At 43.3% G+C, this 20437-nt stretch overlaps 1 protein-coding gene across 2 annotated transcripts; it reads left to right on the plus strand.

Moving 5' to 3' along the window:
* The first annotated feature begins 13412 nt into the window (after positions 1-13412).
* Positions 13413-20036, plus strand: LOC103358321 (methionine aminopeptidase 2-like). 2 transcript variants are annotated; one of them, XM_008283241.1, is made up of 11 exons: positions 13413-13589; positions 14372-14485; positions 14723-14785; positions 15434-15536; positions 15868-16029; positions 16254-16435; positions 16658-16752; positions 17629-17725; positions 17819-17922; positions 18993-19108; positions 19309-20036. In XM_008283241.1, the coding sequence occupies exons 1-11, from the start codon at positions 13415-13417 to the stop codon at positions 19559-19561; spliced, it is 1464 nt and encodes a 487-aa protein (XP_008281463.1). In that variant the 5' UTR covers positions 13413-13414; the 3' UTR covers positions 19562-20036. The 2 variants fall into 2 exon arrangements, with proteins under 2 accessions (XP_008281463.1, XP_008281462.1); XM_008283240.1 differs by having other exon boundaries at positions 14372-14785.
* Positions 20037-20437: the final 401 nt, after the last annotated feature.

A 20437-nucleotide genomic window follows, 5' to 3' on the forward strand; every position in this document is an offset into this window, starting at 1 on the left:
TGTCACCATGATTCCAGTCATTTCTGTTTGATTTATGGACCCGAGGATGGATTTTGATCTCACAGCAAAAATCATTGGAGCAGCTGTCATGACTTTGGGCTAAAAATTAGAGTTCCCTTTTGTAATTAGGAGGCGTCATCCCTCATTACTTGTCAGCCTACAATACTTTTATAATAAATGCCTGCTTACTACAGTTCTCCTCCCCCCATCCCTCATCTGCTACCACCTCCTCTTCTTCAGACAAGCAGTGCTGCTGCCACCCAGTGGGTGCCGTGAAGACGTGCATTGTGCAGAGTGTGCAGTCTTTGGCCAAGTCTGCAGTGGGCTTTACTGACCAGGACCATCCCAGGAGCAGCATTGTGTCGCTGCTGCAGCAGGTTGCTCTCAAATCCACAGCTGGGCTTCCCTGTTGACATCTCATACCTCACTAGGCGAAATGAATCCATCTGGCACTGTGTGCATAAAAACCAAAACAACCTGTTTCTAAGTTTTCAGTCCTATGAATAATAGCCTGCTGACTGCTGGATGCCAGTTCTGCTAACCCTTCATTTTCCAGCCTGTGCAGCACTGCTTTGTCCTTGAAACATGTGCTTCAGTGTCAATAAAATACATGAATATTTAATTGGTGATTGAACTGGCTGTTGTTTTAATTACAGTGATACAACACAGGGGTGCTGCATACACTGCGTATCAGGTATGCATATGTATGATTATGCATATGTAACATCCAGCAAGTCAACAAAATGGTAGAAAATGGTTGCTTATTGTACTGTAAAGTGTTTTTGTCATTTCATCCAGACAAAGGCAGCATTCACACCTGAGCACACGGCATGGTTCTGTGCTTCTTAGTGCTCCTGTAAAGATCCTCCAGTGCATCCTGGCTGTGCGCCGTGTTGCCGGGTTGGCGTGGCGGAGTCACACACACCACCAGGATCTGTTGACTGTGCGGAGGCTGGCCCATAATGAAGGCATCATACTCCAGGTCTGTCACCACTGGCATCAGTGCAGCGCTGCAGCAGCACCTCCTCCGCTGCTGCCCCTCCCCCTGCAGGGCTGCTCTCAGCAGAGCCGGGCACACTGTGAGAGGGACGGAGGGGGTGAACGGCACCACAGCTGGACGGCAAGCGGAGGTGGACGTCTGCGAGTCGGGAGTGTTCGGAAGAATCACCGACCTATGTGACGGAGAAGTGGTTGTTGTAAATAAGGCTCATAAAAGCTGCAGTAAATGTCGTTTTCTACACAGTCGCACTTGAATGACTCGTAACATTTGTGCTTGTGAGTGATACAAATGGGTCTTACTCTGGATTGATGTTGCCGTGAATCTGAAGGGGTCCTACCACGGTGACATGGGGCCCCTTCTTTGCTTGCTTTATAGGGCTCCTGGCAACAAACAGGTTAAAATGGTGAACTGCTCCTTTAGTGTTGCCTGACATAATGCAGCATGCTGTACATATGGTGCAAGTGTAGCAGGGCGGAAGCACTTGAAGCTGATCAATGAACAGTGTGTTTCTGTCACTATGACAAAATCAATCACTGGTTTCTGTTTAAGGATGGATAGACTGGCAGGCAGGTAGGACAGTTATTCACATGTTCACTGCAGTATATTGAAAGACACAGAATCTCCACAGAGCATGATGTAACATGAACTTTGTGCATCAAGTGAGTAGTTCACTGATTCAGCTTTGCTGTTTTATGAATTTAGAGGACATAGCAGGTTTCAGTAAATGTTCCAGCCAGCTAGGATCCTAAACAGGGACTTGGTGCTCAGGGAATTAGAGCCTATGTGGTATCCACCCTAACCACTCAGCTATTAGGTCCCTTCTCTTGTTTCTAAATAAATACAATAAAACTACAGTGATAGAAGTTGTTTCTTATTTGGGTCAGTCAGCATTAATACAACTGTGGATACTTGTAGGAAATAACATTAAAATAAAACTCACTCCCATTTCAATTTCAAGTGAATCCTATATTTCTACTCCCACGTCTCTTAAACTCCACACACCCAGTTTGTGTTGCAGGCTGTGTTTTTGTTGTCGCTATGTCGGAGCTAAGATAATCCCGATGAGGTCATAATGAGGTAATCAGGGTAAGGGACTTGGCAAAGCTCCTTCAGAGCCACAGAAGACATTTGGTTTTACAGCCTGCATGTTACTTTCCATGATTAGATTCTGGGTGTTTTTTTGCTCCTGTCACATTTTTACTCACTGTGGGTTCATTTTTACTGTAACATAAAGTCCTGCAGCTCTCTGGAAACAATATAGCCATGACTAGAAGTAGAGAGAAATCTCTTCTGTGTAGCATGACACAGTTTTTAAAAAATGACTGCATGTACTACAGATATTTTACTATTTACATTTTTTATTTGTTTTAATACCTGTCTTCTATTTGCTCCATGTATACACAGCCTGCAGTTCAGCCTAATCAGCCAAAAACACACTGAATTTTTGTCACATTCCTGATAATTGTAGATGAGTCATTAATTACTTTTTAGTTGCACCAAGGAGGACAGACTTTCTTACTTTTTACAGAATGAGGTTTGTGCAAACAATTTGTTTTTGGTAAATTTCGTAAATGTGACATGTAGACCTACGTAATTTTGATAAAACATCACAATATTGAGCTTTTTCCAATGGAAGTGTCAGAAAGTTGAAAATTCTTTCTGTTTTTACAGTCTCTTGCTCTGATAAATGGTGTAATTTTTCTAACATAGCATGCCTTCAGTCAAACACCCTGCTCTTATTGTAAACATAACTGTGCACCTTGGTAGCTTGACGGGGGAATCCGGAGGCCTTTCTGCTGGCGCTGACAGGTGTCCGTGAAGTTGCCGACACTCCTCCCTGCCCTCCTCTGGCTGCACTGGCTTAGCATCTGCCCATTGAGGTGGGTTCAGGGAGGGCAGAACGGCTGACTGTATTTCTCTTCTCAGCCTGGTCCTCAGTGGGGCATCTGGCATCCGCTCCGTGTCAGGACACTTGATACCTGAAGGAGAGGAAGAGGTCACTCAGAAATGCACACAGACACCAAGTGACACGAGTGACCGTGAACAAGATCCTGATGGAACTATTCAATAATGTCGAGTTTGCAAGATGAGGCGATACTGTAACTTTTTGCTTCATTGAACTACTCTAAACAACCTTACCAGGTCAGATTGGCTCAAAGTTATTTTTATTTGCACCACATGCTTTATCATAATGTATACACTCAACTTTTGCAGTTTAAAAGCAGATGGGAAGATCGCGCACATGTTGCAAATTTTGGAAAAGTTAGAGAGGCTGTGATGACAAACTCTGAGCTGGTAGGTACCAATGGCCACACGATAATAGTCCAACCAGTCTTCCACGGTGTTTCGCACTCTCCGTTGAAGCCTCTTCAGCTCTCTGTCAACATGTCCTCCTCTTCTCCACTGTGCTGACAGCTCCTCCAGCCCCTCCACCTCCCTGACCATCTGGAGGACCTCCTGGGAGCACACAGACACCTGCCATGCATCATTACACGCATGGTAGATTATATTACATAGAACAACGTAAGGCATTTAGCAAGCTGTTCTCTACACAGTGACTTATTTAAGGCATCTACAGCACCTCTACATGCTCAGGTGGAAGCAAAAGATATTGATGTGGTGCAATTTGTGCACAAATATATGGGGCTATCATGATGTTCTGCTGACATTCAGGTATCTTGGTTCCATCATCATCATATGATCATTAAAAAGTGTCTTACAGCTGTTGGCATCAGGCTCCCTTTGCTCTTTAGGGCTACAGCAGGACATTTTGTCCTCCTCAACAGGAGGAGATCTTGAGCAGCAGCAGAGGTAAACTTTCCTTCGGTCAGCAAACAAGGCTGTAAATACAGATTGCAGATTAGAGCTGTTCATAAACCTTTACTTTTGTCATTTGCTAGATGATTAGAATCTTACCGTTTCCTTTGATTGGTAAATGTTAGACAGGGAGGAAAGTGGAAGTCGAACACTTTCATTGTCACATCGGAAGCTGAGCATAGCAGACAAACCACTGAGCAGCGTCACAGAGATCATATCGGACAACTGTAGGAGACCAAAAAAACAAATTTATGTAAGCAACAGTAAGTTGTAGTGAATCCAGCCAGCTGCTCTGCATGAGATACTGCCATTCTAAAACAAACTATCCCAGCAGCCATGATAAAATGTGAATCTCTTTGTCCTGTCAGAGACGATTAGTGTTAGTTCTTCACTAGGTCATACATCATACCGAACATCCCCTGCTCTGTTTCCCCTAAATATGACAATTCCCACATGCACATGCAGTCCAGCCTGCAGGTATTTGGACAGTTAACACACTGTCTTGTTCTTCTGGCTCTGCACTACAGTACATTCAACTTTACATTAAATAATAAAACAACATTAAAGCACCACGTGTCTGCTTAAATTTGAGTATGTTTACTTCAATATTGACAGAAAACTGTGTGGAAGATATAAACCTTTTAACACATAGGGCCCAAACTGCAGAGGGGTTGTAAGTGTTTCTTGTCTTGGGCTGGCAGGCAGCACAAGTCTTTTGCATTTGCTCCAACTGCAGAGCAAATCAAGAATCTCCAGGATGTTTCCTTGTCGATGATCAAGAAAAGACTTCAGAGCCTCAGTGGATCCACAAGATCCAAACCTTCGGTAAGCCTCAAAAACAGAATGGCCTGGTGACAGTTTGCAAAATGAAAGAGCGGTGAAACAAGGTTGTCTGGACTGATGAAACAAAAATCCACCTTTATCATAGTGATGGAAAGAGGACAGTATGGAGAAACAAAAAGAGAACAGCTCATGACCCAATGCATCAACTCATCTGTCAAACATGGTGCTGGTACTGTTATGATCTGGGCATCCAGTGCATCTAACACACCAAGATTTATTGATGAGGCACCAGGTTGAATTCAGAGTAAATTCAGCAGCAAAATGATCCTGAACAAGTGGTTAAAATGGCAAAACAGCTTTTTCATTCACCTGATCTCAATCCCACTGCGCTGTATTCCACTTGTTGAAAACCTGACTAGTCAGAGAGAACAACAAGAGTCACAGTAAAGACATGGGAGAGCATCAATAGGGAAGGCAAAAAGTACTGATGTCTTTGTGTCCAATATTCAAGATTTTCCACAAACCTTTAAACAAGATTTTATTTGACTTCATGTAAACTGTCCAGTAACTTTAAAAAGTCTGGGCACCATGTGTTAAAAGGATAGCTCTCCTACACAGCTCACACTTGGCTCTTTTTAGTTTAGTCTCCAACTTTCAGCTGTGTTAAAAATGTCAGCTATACTCTCAAAAGCTTGCATTCTATCACTGTGGCAGCAAATTCACCTGTATAACAATCTTTTCTTTCACTGTGCGATTTGTCCAGTTCCACTCCTTAGTTATGTTTCCATAAAGATCATATATGAATCCACCTTCCTGGTCCCACACTGCTGTAATGGCAGAGCTGGAGAGATGGAAACAGAAGAATTTAATTATATAAATCATTAAATTTCATAAAGTCATCACCCATAAATGACATATTATTGAAGCATTTATGAATGTAGACAGACTGTTTAAAGAAACATTTTAACATGTTGAAGAACATTGCACGGTTACATTGTAATCTTGGTTCTCTTGGTTGAGTGAACAAGACTACCTCTCCACACAGTTACATATTATCCCATGGACGGGGAATGACCCTCCTGCTTGTCAGGGTATGTGGATACTTCTTTAAGACACAGTGGCTTGCCTGGTCGCGCCCCACAGGTTACCTATAAAGCACCTGTGCTGGCGTGAATTCAATGATAATATGGATCAGAACTGAGTTTGCAATGTAACCATACGTACTCTATCGTCTCGAGACTATCTCTCCACCCATTTACATATTTCATATGTATGGGGTTGAAGCCCCATGAGGAGACGGTGCAGCCTAAACCACATGTATATGACAAAAGCACTACTTGCAAATGTACACTTGTTAACACACCAACCAGGCAGAGGTCCTGGACAATGCAAAGACCAAGCCTCAAAGGCAGAAGGGCTGCTTAGGCCAGTCCACAAGATGCAAGATTGACCTCAGGAACAAAGGCCAAGATGAAACAGTCAAAGCTGTGGACAGAGTGGCCACTCAGATCAACAAGCTCCTAAGCTGACCAAGGGAGACAACGATGGTGGACAGGGGCCAGACCCAGCAATCCATTGACTTGACCAACATACACTTCAAAAGGATGGACTGGCTGCTATATCGTAACATGTGAAATAAAAGTGGATTGCTGCACACATGGCAATGAGAAAGAGAGGCTCCCCACCACGGGGGCCATGTGGTAGCAGGACCATAAGGTAAGTGTGCCCTGACTCAGAATGTGACTGACACACTTGGAAACACACATGTGCTAATTGGTGTCCACAATCCAGCAGGACAGCCAAGACTTCAACAAGGGACTGCCTATTTGCTGAAGTCAAGGCAGACCAAGAGCTGGTCAGACATTGGATGTGCTCAGCTCAGACAGAGCCCGGCTAAAACTGAAGCTGGTCCACCTGGTCTTCTGCAGAAGAGGCACCACAGCTCAACTGACTGAGATGGGTGGAATTCAGATGAAGCCTTCGGCAGGAATGCCAGATTGGGACAAAGGACTACATCTGACCCCTCTGGCAAAAACCTGCAGCAGTCACCATTACCCTGGCAGAGGTTGTGGACAACAGAAATGCAGTTCTAAAGATAATCCACTTTGGATCAGCAACAAGAGTAAAAAGAGGGAGATGTTGAAGCACATTACCGACTATGCCCAAGATCCATGGAGGGACAGGGATCTAATCCTGTGTTGCCACCAAACTTCGCAGTTTGCAGGGTTCGGCCTACTGTGGAGGCATCTGTGAAGACCAGGCGGCAGTGGACCACAGCTCCTAGAGCGATCCCCTTTCCACTGTGTTGGCTGAATCCCTTCACCAGCAGAGGAGTAGGAAATCCCCCAAGAACCACTACAGTGGTCTAGAGAGACCCCTGTAACCAAAGCACTAAGTTCAGCAGACATCATTGGACAGGCTGCATGCACAGGAAGGAAGAGAAAGCTGTGTGCATGACGGCTGCCATTAGGCCCTTGAGCAGAGACCCTAGTTGGCCTAAGAAGCCTGAGGAGATGCCAGCTCAACTTGGCTGGAACAGAGCTTTTTGTATTGTTTTCCTGCTGTTGGTCTGTGTAAAGTCTACGCTCAGCATGAAAGCAATACGCAGGTATAGGGAATCACAGCCGCAGGTGCCCGAGAGTCTGCTGGCTAGGTTCTGGGGATTGTCAGGCAGGAAGAGGCCTTAGTAGTTATTCTACATCCTGCAGCTTGTTGGTGATTATCATGCCTCTAAAAAGCCTCCAGCCAAGGCCTCTGGCAAGCCACCAGATACCACCGATGCACAGTTGCAGTGTTCCTGTGCCTGCTGCAGCAATTTAGCTGCAGACTGTGGGCTCTCTCTAGTGTACGCTCATCATGGTCATCTTTCAATGCATGGAAACTCCACAACCTATGCAAAAATATCCCTGGTGGGTTGCCATAGGCTGCAGGGTGGCGCTGTTGGTAGCACTGTTGCCTCGCAACAAGAAGGTTGCCGATTCGCGTCCCGGTCTTTCTGCGTGGAGTTTGCATGTTCTCCCCATGCAGCGTGGGTTCTCTCCGGGTTCTCCGGCTTCCTCCCACACAGTCCAAAAACATGTTGAGGTTAATTGGTGATTCTAAAATTGTCCGTAGGTGTGAATGTGAGTGTGCTTGGTTGTCTCTCTCTACGTGTGGCCCTGCGATAGACTGGCGACCTGTCCAGGGTGTCTCCTGCCTTCACCCTAAGTCGGATCCAGCCCCCCCCGCGGCCCTAGTGAGGATTAAGCGGTGTATAGATGATGGATAATGGATGGTTGCCATAGGCAAAAAAAAAACAAAAAAAAAAAACCCACAATCATACAAATGACAATTTAACAATTTAACCCTATTCAGGACTTTTGGGGTCTTTTGGACCCCAGGCCATTTGGTTTAGGTGACAGGTATTGTTTTTTTATTTGTGAAGATTTTTTTTTAATATAAAAAGAGGGACATTTGTCATGCATTTGGAACCAAAAAATATGTCAACTTATGTATTTAACATAGTATAAAAGTCTGAAATGAATGCCAACAAATATTTTGCACATATTCTTTCTTGGGGTCCAATGGACCCCGAAAGACCTTCTACGTATGTCAGCATTAAAGTCCTGAATAGGGTAAATGCAGTACTTGTGAAAATCATAGTGAGGGACAGAAATATCATGACTTTTAAAACCTAATATAGAAATCCAGCTATAATCATGAGGTCATCTGGGTCATTTCTAAAACTTCAGAAAGTTACCTTGAGAGCCACAGAAGGCAGCATGCAACTGTCCTGAGGAGTAAACATTATGTTGTGTGTAAACTCAGCGGTGTGCGTTTTCATATTCACAACCTCACATGTCAGCACTGAACTCACCTCAGAGGATGTGTAACAGTCCCGTGCCCAAACGCTGTGATGGTCGCCAGGATGACGGGAAACTCTGCGTCACTGAACACGTTGGTGTAGAAGCCTCCGCAGGGCCGACCCGAGCGACTCTGGCATACTGCCACGCAACCGGACGGGTAACTGAGAGGGCAAAGGTCAAAGGTCAGCTGCACCCATATGTCAGTGCTTTCTTTAGACAAGCACTAAAATTTGAATATCTTTGAATAAACATGATGAGGGAAGGATACTATATGAACGAGGAGCCGTCATTGATCCTGTAGTGCAGCTTCTGCTGGACTGGATCCTCCTCCCTCACTTCTGGTATCCGGGGCATCCCGTTAACTAAAGTGGAGGATTGGGCCTTCCTTCTCCTGTCTTTCAGTTTAGCATTTACATCACCATAGTGACGGCGTATGAGCGGTATGTTCGGGGCCTTCTCGGTTGTGGGCAGCATTCTGTGTGAAGAAATAGTCACTTGTGTAGTAAAATGGACTCAGTCAAGCTTTTGAATTAGAGTTAGCATTTTTGAATAAATACGTGACAAATGTAACATGTACTATAAGCTTTTAGGCTCTAATGGCCAAATGTTGAATACAGTATCAGTTATTGAGAAATTTCAGTCAATGTCCACCTCAAAATCGTTAGAATTCAATGTCAGCCACTCATAATTAATCATAGGCACAGATTGCTACAGCACTGAGGCATGTTTTACTCCCAAAATAAGAATTATGAGCTCATACAATCACTGACTCTTGTGGAAAACACAATTAGATCCATATATCTTCCATTGTATTTTGAATTGGCACCTGAATTTTCTGTTTTCCTTTACGTAAATAAAGACATTTCCACTACGTTTGATGCAGAAAAGGCACAAATTGGTGCATTCAAATTCACCATTGTCCAGCAAATCAAGTGTTCTCCTTGCGGAGGATCCTCAGACCCCCCTACTTAATGTATCCCCTTGATATTTAAATGAAACCTACACTCAGGTAAATAATGGTGCAAACTTCTGTACCGATTCCACCAAATAGTTGTTGAGAGAGTTCAATCCTAACCGAAGCGGCGTCACATCTGACTGACCCGGGAAGAATGTGATTGTCGGATATGAGATTTTAAAACGTAGCCCCTCATTTGACACACAGCTGTGCATAAATACAGAGGCAGAGGTTAATAACACACCCAGGATTTCTTGCTGCCTGCAGTCGCTCCACCACCCACTGACACAAGCCGATCTGCTGAGGCTCATCGTAGGAGGGCTGCTTTAGCTGAAGGACCCAACCTGGACACAAATCACATCCAGCTGAGGCAGCAGAGACACAGCGCTGAGAGCGAGTCATTAACACAATGCTGCAGCTCCGTGTCATACCTTGATCCTCACAGCTGCCAGACGACAGGGAGAAAGTACAAGTTGTGGAGCTGTGAGCTGTTGGGGAGCAAGAATATGGAACTTATTCATTATGTCACCTGAGGTACTGCATTCATTGTTTTAATGAATCTGGAGACTGGAGAATACGGGCTACATATACGGTGAACTCAACAGTGCAACTCAATAGCTCTGCCGCCCACTAACAGACCGTAGTAACTCTGTGCCCCACTTCCTTATTCGACCTGGAAAACCAATCCTCTCACTTCCACAAGCTTGCAACCAAATCTACCCTCAAGTTCCGTCTTTAAAGGTCATAAGAAATTTCCTGATGGGTTTTCATCCTCACTCACATGATGGATATTGTCTCTTACCTGCTGTAACTTTGGCACATAGACGAGCAATTACACCTGTATTGCACCAGAATTTTCTATTAATGCATAGCTGATTAGCATTTTGTGTTGTGAGTAATTGTACAGTTAAACATGATCCAAGTCTTCATTAATATTACATATTATTAGATTATATATTAATACAGCTGATCACTTCAAAAGTGTGAAACTTGTGGTACTTTTTCAGTGACTCGCTTGGTTTCCAGTAATCAAGTTGCCCATGTGTGGTTTTATCATTTTCTATAAAGCCTGCAGTTGGCAACAAAACAATATGATTTATGCTGCAGAAGCTGCATCCCATTTTGAGAAAGTACGAGGTCAAAACATCTACTGATGGAGGTTTTAACAATTACTTACACGGAAACTTGAAAGACAAAGCAAGCATTTGGATGAAGAGAGTTAAAATCCGACGAATTGGGTTGTTCTTAGTTGAGTTGTTCTTATTATTGGCTAATTATTCATACATTAATAAAGGATATCTTAATCATCCATAACATTATTGACAACATATATATGAAAATGGCAAGTTACGTTTGAAATTTTAAAAAAATAACTGATGAAAAATGTAGAACTTTTATCCATACAAAATACTGTGAACTATATGAAAAATATATAGACAAGTTATGCAAAGGTTGTTCTTTGATTTAGTAACTTAAGATTTAATGAATAGAGAAAATCTGGGTAAGATTAATCTTCATCTTGATTTCCCCATTGAACACTAAATACAGTCTGTTTTTATTTCAGATCTTTTTTGGGGGGATGATAGTAGCCTTACTAATCTTTTTGTCCAGATATACATATACAAACTTTTTTTTTTTTTTTTTTTTTTTTACTGTTAACAAAGGAATCATATGAAGTTTCATTCCAGTAGTTTGAACAACAAATACCTATTACATGTCCTGTACTATGTAAAATTTTGAGAGAGGATGCCTCCATCTTGTTAATAATGTTAGATTTCAGATAAATAATCAGAAGACTATCATCTAATGTGGTAACATAATCGCTAACCAGCAGTGCAAAAAAAAGAAAAAAAAGAAAAGCAGGTGTATTATTATGTGTTTAAAAGGCTAAATAGCTGACTTTATGTGAAGCAAATAATGTTATGCGAGATTAGCTTGTTGTAGAACAAGAAAATGTGACATTCCTTTTCTGTCAGTAATTTAAATAATTCCAGCATGAAATAAATAATAAATGTGATAATAAAAATACAGGAACGTTATAATGTCTCTAAATGTGATTTGTCCTGGACCCTTCAACTTTAAGGTAATCTGCAATAATCAAACTTGATTAGAAACAATCCAAAATTATTATTAGCATGCAGAGGCAGAACAACATTTGAGAATAATAATTGATCTTGTGCATAAGTTCATATTGATCAAAATATCTCTTAAGGTTAGATTGCCCGCGGGCAGGGATGGGACATCTTGGGTTCATGAGGCAAGATGTCCTTTTTCAAGACTTACACTGAGTTTCACAATAACTAAGTTACAGTCCATTATGATTTATTTACTCACTTAGGTATTCTTCTTGTGTATATGTTATATTGATTTTGAAAATATACACATTAAAAGAAGTGTCAGACAGATTTTATAGTTTTTGGAGAGGTAGCAGCATATCATAAATCTGACTCTATACTTTTGACAAACCGTGAGTGTTTTAGGTCATTTAACTTGTCATCTAATGGTTTTCATTTCCTGGCACGCATGGTCTTCCATACAGATGTGATCTCGGACTACATTTACCTCTACTGGAGTTGTGTTTGCGCTTTTTCACGTGTGGCTTTGACCTAACTTGTGCTTCTCTGTCGGAGGAGCCATCATTTCCCGCAACACAGCCGTCCCTCTGTCCTGCCTCCTCCCTGGCGCCGGCAGACACCTGGAGGAGAGTTTGGTCCAGCTTCGGGGAACCTTTGGACTCGCGTCGTTTGTCAGTCAGCTTCGGACTTCTCAAGTGCACCGCCCCCGCAGTCAGATCGTGCCAGGAGTAATTCAGGATATTTACAACCCCCCGAGGAATGCAGCCCTCCTCGGACCACTTATGTTGTGAAAGTAGGCGGGCTAGTTCGTTTAATAACCGAGGGGCTGCTCGCTTGTATGCGTCCTTCGCTTCGGCGTCTTTTACGCGCAGTGCAGCAGATGAGGGATCAGGTTCTCCGTCCTCACACGCTTCACCTGACGGGCTGTCTTTGTCGAGCTCTTCGCTTTTACCTTCTTTGACGTCCTCTTCACGATTACTGAGAGAAAACGAGACACTGTGTTGGAAACATGCGCCAGAAACCAAACCGTAAACAAGGCAGGAGTTACCTTTCCAACGGAGGTCCTCTCTGTGCCATATTAAAATGTAAAATGTTGCTTCGCGTCCCCTTAATTCGATTTGATGGCTGCAGAAGGGCACATACATAGTAAATTAATGGTTGCTTTTCTCTAAACCACAGTCAGCAAACTGAACCTTTAACCCACCTGGTCAAAGAAATACAAAGGGCCACTTCTTAGATCTGAAGTCATTTGACTGTTTCCTGAGAAAAAGTCCACACTCCTTTGTTTAAGGGCGTCGTTAAACTCACATTTGCAGTAAATAAATCGCAACACAACCGACCTGAAGTGCTTCAAACTTCACCTTTCACCTGCGTCCCTCACTGTGCTCGGCTGGTTGCTTGGATACGCACTTCTGCGCTCGTGTCCAAATATTCGCGCCACTGACGTCGATTTGGGGAAAAAAAAACTGAAACGCTGTTACAAACAAACAAAACTCACAATGACAGATAAGGTGTCGACTGCTTTGGCAGTGTGGACACACAGAGGAAGTGGCAAAGAGTTGTGAGTGAGGAGCTGCAGTCAGGTGCGCGCTGCCAGGTAACCTGAGCCTGAGCGGCGGGATGTTCAGAGAAAGTGATGAGTCCAGAGCGCAGTGCAGCTTTTAAAGGCCACACATCAGGACACGGTGGTCACATGTAAGCATTTTTCACTGGGATTGTGTTGCAGTGTGTCCCAAAATGTAATTTTCATTGCTGAGAAATCTGATGATAAATGAAAGTTGTTGTTTTTTTCTTTTTTATTTGCTCCTTGGGACAGAGGAGGATCGTCTTCCTCTATTCGGGTCAAGTTGTTGCACACAGATTGTCTAATAGCTCATTATTGGCTCAGCTGCCTCCAGCACACTTTTCTGCTTTGACCACTGGAGGCTCCCAGCAGCTTATGCGTCACTTCATCTCTCAGTCGCTGATCATGGCGGAGCTACAGCTACAGCATGAAGTGGAGCCTCAACTTCTCAACGGGGACGACTTGAACGAGGAGAGAGAAGATGCAGACGCCTCAGAATCAGCAAAGAAAAAAAGAAGAAAGAAGAAGAGGAATAAGACCACCGCAGCAGGTAAGCGGCATCACTTTGCGGTGAGAGAATCCTTGAGAAAATAGCGCAAAATTGCCCCGTTTATTGCCACTCGATATAGTAGACGAGCAACAAATATGCGGGACAGGAGACTTTCCAACCTGTCAGAGGGTTTTCCTGTCCAGCCGTCCCAACTCTGAGCGGCTCCTGCCGGAGCTGCAGGCGCTCATCTGGAAACGGGACGATCTCTGAAAAATGAAATGTAGCGTCAAAACTGATTGAAAGCTGTCATTTGAAAATAAGGGTGGAATAAAATGTAATTTTACTCCAGATTAAATATGTTCTATCCTATAAATCCCTCTAAGCTGCATGAAATTATGTAATAGAAGTATCCACAGTTTTAGTGCAGTAAGATGACAGCCACTCTTATGCAAAAAGCCATGCTGATAATTGCAGCATTGCTGCCTCTTAATGTTCAAATGTAAAATCTCTCAAAGCTTGAGTTGTTGAACCTGCCCCAAGTCAAGTGTGGTCCACACATCTCTGTCTGTGAAGGGCTAAATGTCATAATGCTGCAAGGTACATATGCCCTTGAGAATATTGACTCCCAAGGTATAGAAAGAAATTATTCACAGACCCTGCCAAGTTCAGATCGTAGTGGAGGCACTTTCTTGAAATGACTCTGAGCCACAAATAATTTACTCACTCTTTGTGTGTGTGTGTGTGTGTGTGTGTGTGTGTGTGTGTGTGTGTGTGTGCACGTCACTGGCACACACGTGCATGTCTACCTGCACATGCATGCACGACTGTGTGTGACTTTGCAGCAGGGACAAATGAGGCTGAGGGGGACGGAGAAACCGGAGGTGTTGGTGATGTGACAAAACAGTTGGAGCAGCAAACACTGGAGGACAAAGAGAGGGTTGAGGATGGAGAAGAAGGTATCTCCTTATCACAACCACCACCACCATCACCATCGTCATCATCATCATCATCATCATCATCTGCAGCGGTGGTGGTGCGGGACTTGAAGTCCCTGAAAGTGCACTGTGAAATTCAGCTGCTCATATCTGCAATGTTATATTTGATTTTCAGGAGCACCCTGGGAATTGTGCCCAAGCTCCTGTCGATATTTCTCACTTTACAAACTGTATTGAAACTAATGATGCTTTCAACAGATGGGGATGAAGGAGAGAACTCAGCTGGAAAAAAGAAGAAGAAGAAAAAGAAGAAGAAAGGATGTAAGTTGTTATTTATTTTTTCTTAGTGCAGCAAAATGCATCTCAACAGTCAGTAAGAGGGTGTTTTGTAGCTGTTTATATTAATTTTACTCAACACAGAATTTGAACTGAGAGTGCAATTTACAACAAAGCAAGCATATTTATCATCATATTATCCATGACGAATACAGATAATAAAGCTCTGAAGGAAACCTGAAGCAAAAACTTGAATTTGGATGTGAATCTACACGTTGAACTGACTGCCTTAAAAGGACAAATCAGATAAATACAAACAGAACACACAAGCAGTTTGACTTGATTAATTCACGTCATTAGAGTTACACAATGTGGAGCTGACCCAGGAGATGTAGGACAAAATTGCGTGTTGTACAGGACAAAAATTTACGACCTCCTGTTCCACACACCAATGTGGTGAAAGTGATCCTAAAAATTGTGCCACACGTGTGTCATGATAACCCCTCTGCTTTGACATGATCAAAGATGTTTCTGGTTATATGTTTCTTTTACTCTCTCTGTAAGTCAGGAATTGTGCTGTATTCTAGCTAAGTTAAAATATCAATGTCAAGAACACAGCGGGGATAACTCGTGTTTTCTTTCCTCTCTCCTGCTGCTTTCCTCTGCTTCTCCTTTTCTCTATCTGGGCCACAGTGAAGGGACAGACTGACCCTCCCTCAGTCCCTATTTGTGAGCTCTATCCCAACGGAGACTTTCCAAAGGGAGAGGAGTGTGAATATCCCCCATCAAAAGACGGGTGTGTGACCTCCACGCTGTCCCTCACACTCGTACAGCAGTCTTCCACTGTGTGACATGCCTAGTTTTTTTTTTTTAGGTCCCTGCTCTTTGCACACATTCATCTCGGACATGATATAACATAATGAGGTGCAACGTTTAGTGTGAGGTTTAATTTCCTGTTGGGGGGAGAAAATAAATGAATTTAGCCTCGGTTAAAAATATCAACACTGCTTTCACCTGTGCGGTTTGCCTGCAAGAGTGCGTCACATCCTCATTACAAATATTTGTGTAATGAGAAAATAATGAGTGCCGCCTCTCTGTGGTGTGCCCGTGCACCCACCCACCCCCAGGCGCAGCGCAGCGTGGCGGACCACCAGCGAGGAGAAGCGGGCGCTCGACAGGGCCAACGAGGAGATGTGGAGCGATTTCAGGCAGGCAGCCGAGGCCCACCGGCAGGTCCGCTCTTATGTCAAGAGCTGGATCAAACCAGGAATGACTATGATTGACATCTGGTGAGAAACAACGCTGAAATGTTTCTTTTAGTCTCGGCTGCTCAAGCTGATTATGGACAGATATTAATATTTTCTTTGTCGTGTCCTACATGAAAGAACTTTACAATGACGAGAGAGGGAAAAGAGCTGCATTGTGGTTTCAGTGTCCTCTGGATGTTTTATCTGCTCCAACAACAGTCTCATTGTTCTCGTTGTCCCTTTGTGCTGCTCTCTGTTTCTGCCAGTGAGAAGCTGGAGGACTGCTCCAGGAGGCTCATCAAAGAAAACGGGCTTAAGGCAGGTCTGGCCTTCCCCACCGGCTGCTCCATCAACCACTGTGCTGCCCACTACACCCCGAACGCAGGAGACCCGACCGTACTGCGCTACGACGATGTCTGCAAAATTGACTTTGGAACGCACATCAACGGTGAAAGCTCGCTAATAACTTTTTAAGTGCTTTTGGAGTTACGCTGTCCCATTACACATTTGACACGGTAAAATGATGATTGCATTATAATTCCTTGCGCCTGGAATAAACTGTTCTCATAAGTTAATTAACTCCCTCTTTTTCTGGATTAATACACGCCGAACATTTCTGCAAAAATGATCACCTCGCAGCTCTGAATAACCAAACTGTTTGGTCTTTCAGGTCGAATAATAGACTGTGCCTTCACCGTCACTTTCAATCCAAAGTATGACAGACTGCTGGAGGCTGTGAAGGATGCGACCGACACTGGCATCAGGGTAAGGCAGCCCTTTCTTCCATGCATGGAGCTTCTTTGCTTTAAAATACACAAAAAATGTCAAGAAATGAAAGTAATCAGAATCATAGCACCTTTAATATTCATATTTACATTTCTATGTATTATGGTTAAACCTCTAAAATAACCATGAGGACTGAAATCTTTGGCTCTTATTCAGAGTAAAAACTGGACAAATCTAACTTGGCGTGCCACAAACATTGCACGTTAAGGCCATTATAAAGTACACATCAGCTCCTACTAACATCACACACAACTGGAGTGGACACACTGATGTGCAAATGAGATGAGCTACTTAAGATATGATACAATAAACTTTTGCTTCCACTTGGGAGCTTTGAGGCGTCACTGCAGCAAAAGTAAGAACAGATGCATCGTGTAAATAATAGATATCATACAGATAACTTATACTTGGGGAAAAAAGAAGGGAGTCGTTCAGTGCAAAACACAATGAGAGAAGTTATTGCACAAACACAGCACAGAGATGATTTGAATGAAAACATGAGGTTTATTATACAACACATTCTAACTGTAGCTATGTGTAGATACACTGTGAGTCAAATAAGCTGCATTGAATATTGACTTCATCTTGATTTGATATTTTTTTTGTTTGTGCTTCTTAGTACCTGATTCATTAAAGCTGTCAGTATGCAGGATGATATCTGTTCCATAGTCAATGATTTAGAATGATCCAGGAGCTGCTATTCATTGTTTTTCGCTGCAGTCAGTTTGTGTACTTTACCGTAACGTGTTCCAGCGCCGCTTTTAAACAAGACAAATTACAAAAGGAGGTGGCACATATTTCTTACCGTGTGTAGAGTTATTTACTGATGTGAGTCTAAACTCCCCTCTGTCCCAGTTTGCTGGAATTGATGTGCGTCTCTGTGATGTTGGCGAGACCATTCAGGAGGTCATGGAGTCTTATGAAGTGGAGATAGATGGGAAAACATATCAAGGTAAAAGGAGGTCATTCTTCACCTTTTTCTACGCGCGCAGGCTCAGCAACTGTTTAATATGTATGAACCCTCTTTGTGGTGTTCTCTTTACAGTGAAGCCAATCAGGAATCTCAATGGCCACTCTATTGGACCGTACAGGATACACTCAGGGAAGACAGTCCCTATTGTAAAAGGCGGAGAGGCCACAAGGATGGAGGTGTGTGCGGTTTACTCGACTCAGTTTCTAATGTTACTTCATCTGAGGCAAATGTGAGTAGATTCTGTAGCGCGAAAGCAAATCTGCACCCCGTTTTCGCTGGAGCGTCTGAAATGAAACCTTTCTTGGGTGTTTGACCTCGCGTATAAATAAACCCTTTTTAATTCTTAAGTGTAATTGGAAGAGCACGTGGCTGGTTAGGATTACGGTGGGGTGTGGAGAAGTGTTCCAATTCACTGCTTTAACAGCTTCTTAGTCACCCTCGTCAGGACTTTAATTACACCTTTAATGGAATTACCAGCCGCATCGAGTAGCAACATGTGTTAAAACTCCTCATTCGCCGTATGAGCACTGAATTGTGGGCATCCAGGGTTCATTATCAGGCCGACGGTTTCGTTGAGGAGAGACACGGCTTTGCACTATCCTGCATATCCCGAAACTGAACGCCAGCGATCCACGGCTGCCCTTACGCCGGCACAGCTGCAGTACATGGCTTTATTTGGACAGAACTGAGCATTTTAATTGGCAAGTTGCTGCGTCAAGCTTTTTACCTGATAGTTCCAGGGGGGGTTGGTGTTGGAAAGGAGGGGGGGGAGGGATGCTGATGCTGATGTGGCAGCTTTGCGCATTGTATTTTTAGCTGAAGTGTGTGTTGGTGTAACAGGGCCATTACCCTCTTTGTGATCAGAGAGTGCACGGCTGGAGTGGCAGCTGGGCGTGCCACGGGGCTGCTAGCACTTTGACTGATTATCGGTGCAGTGAGAGAGGGCGTCGCAGTGTTATCAGCTAATACCACAGGGACTCCGACAACAACGACGTGCTGATAGAGACACAAAATGCCAATGAAACCCAGCCAATCAACTCACACGAGGTGCTGCTCCACAAAGGACACTGGTGTCCTTAATAGACTGTACATGAATATGTCAGCAGCTGACAACTTGAGGTTTTTGTTAGCGTTTTCGTCCTTTTGGTACAGTCAGTCCTGCCCTGCAATGAAAGACTTTCACAGCAATTCTGCATTTCATGTCATCAAATAAATGTTTGTCTTGGTCTTTTTTTTTTTTTGGTAGGAAGGTGAAGCTTACGCCATCGAGACATTTGGCAGCACTGGAAGAGGTGCAGTCCACGATGACATGGAGTGCTCGCATTACATGAAAAACTTCAACGTTGGACACGTGCCAATAAGGTTGCTGTTTTCATCTCATCCCTGCACTCAAAATTATTTATCGATCGATCTGCTCATATGTTGTCTTCCAGCCATCATTCTGACAACACAGAACAGAGCTTCGCATCTCCACGTCAGTTCACATATAGGTTCGACCTCCAAGTTTGTCGTGTGTGTCTCCCTGTTCACTCATGTGTTGTCACGTTTTTCCTGTGCTGCAGACTTCCAAGGGCTAAACATCTGCTGAATGTGATCAATGAGAACTTTGGTACACTGGCATTCTGCCGCCGCTGGCTGGACCGCCTGGGTGAGAGCAAGTACCTGATGGCATTGAAGAATCTGTGTGACCTTGGCATCATAGACCCGTACCCACCTCTCTGCGACATCAAGGGCAGCTACACCGCCCAGTATGAGCACACCATCCTACTCAGGCCCACCTGCAAGGAGGTAGTGAGCCGGGGAGACGACTACTAAAGCATGCGCCAACATTCAAGGCGAACCAGGAGCATGCGACAGCTCAGAGACAACAAACCTCTTCAGACTGACAGCAATTATGCAATATTTCTCTAAACTAAATTTCCACTGCTTCCGCACCTTTAGGTAATTGTTTTAGCAATGCAAAAGACTCGTGTCATGGTGGTAGCTTACTAGCGTTTTTGTTTCCCCAAAGGATCAAGCCAATAGACAAAGGGCATATCTTTAAAAAAAACATGTAGTATTGTCATATTAGTCATACTTTGATGTGCTGCTTTTAGGAAATATGCAAAAGAGATTTATGCAAAATAATCGTGCAAAAAAAGGTTTAGGTGAGCACTCCGCCTGAACATGCTTTGCTTTATTGCCTTGTGAGGAAAAAAAATACCTGCTTTGAAATATTTATATTTCTATATTTCTTTGCTTTATTTTAATTTGAGGCGGTTTTATAAGAAATAAATTGTTATAAATCTTGCATTGATTGCTGTGTCCATATTTATGTAGATCTCACAGCTCAATATACTCAAACACATCACTGATAAACACTTTTTTTTGCCAGTTCATTAGCTACATCTTGTTAGAAACAAATGCTCACTGTATTATAGCACTGCTACAATTCTTCAAACTGAGAAAGACCTCTCTGTGTAATCTAACACAGTTCAATAGCATCACAGGCTACATCCTCCAAAATGATAATAAAGTGGAATCAATATGTCACTGAAACGGTTTCGACAGAAACTTGGTAAGATTTACTGCAGGACTGCATTTTTTGTTTTGTTTTTTAGCAAGACAGACCTAACAAGTAAGAAACTGAGTGTGCATGATCATGTAAAAATGTTAACCATGTAGAAGTGCATTTCTCTCTTTTAACCAAAG

The sequence above is a fragment of the Stegastes partitus genome, unplaced genomic scaffold, assembly GCF_000690725.1.
Source record: "Stegastes partitus isolate 25-593 unplaced genomic scaffold, Stegastes_partitus-1.0.2 Scaffold303, whole genome shotgun sequence".
Classification (NCBI taxonomy): Eukaryota; Metazoa; Chordata; class Actinopteri; family Pomacentridae; genus Stegastes; species Stegastes partitus.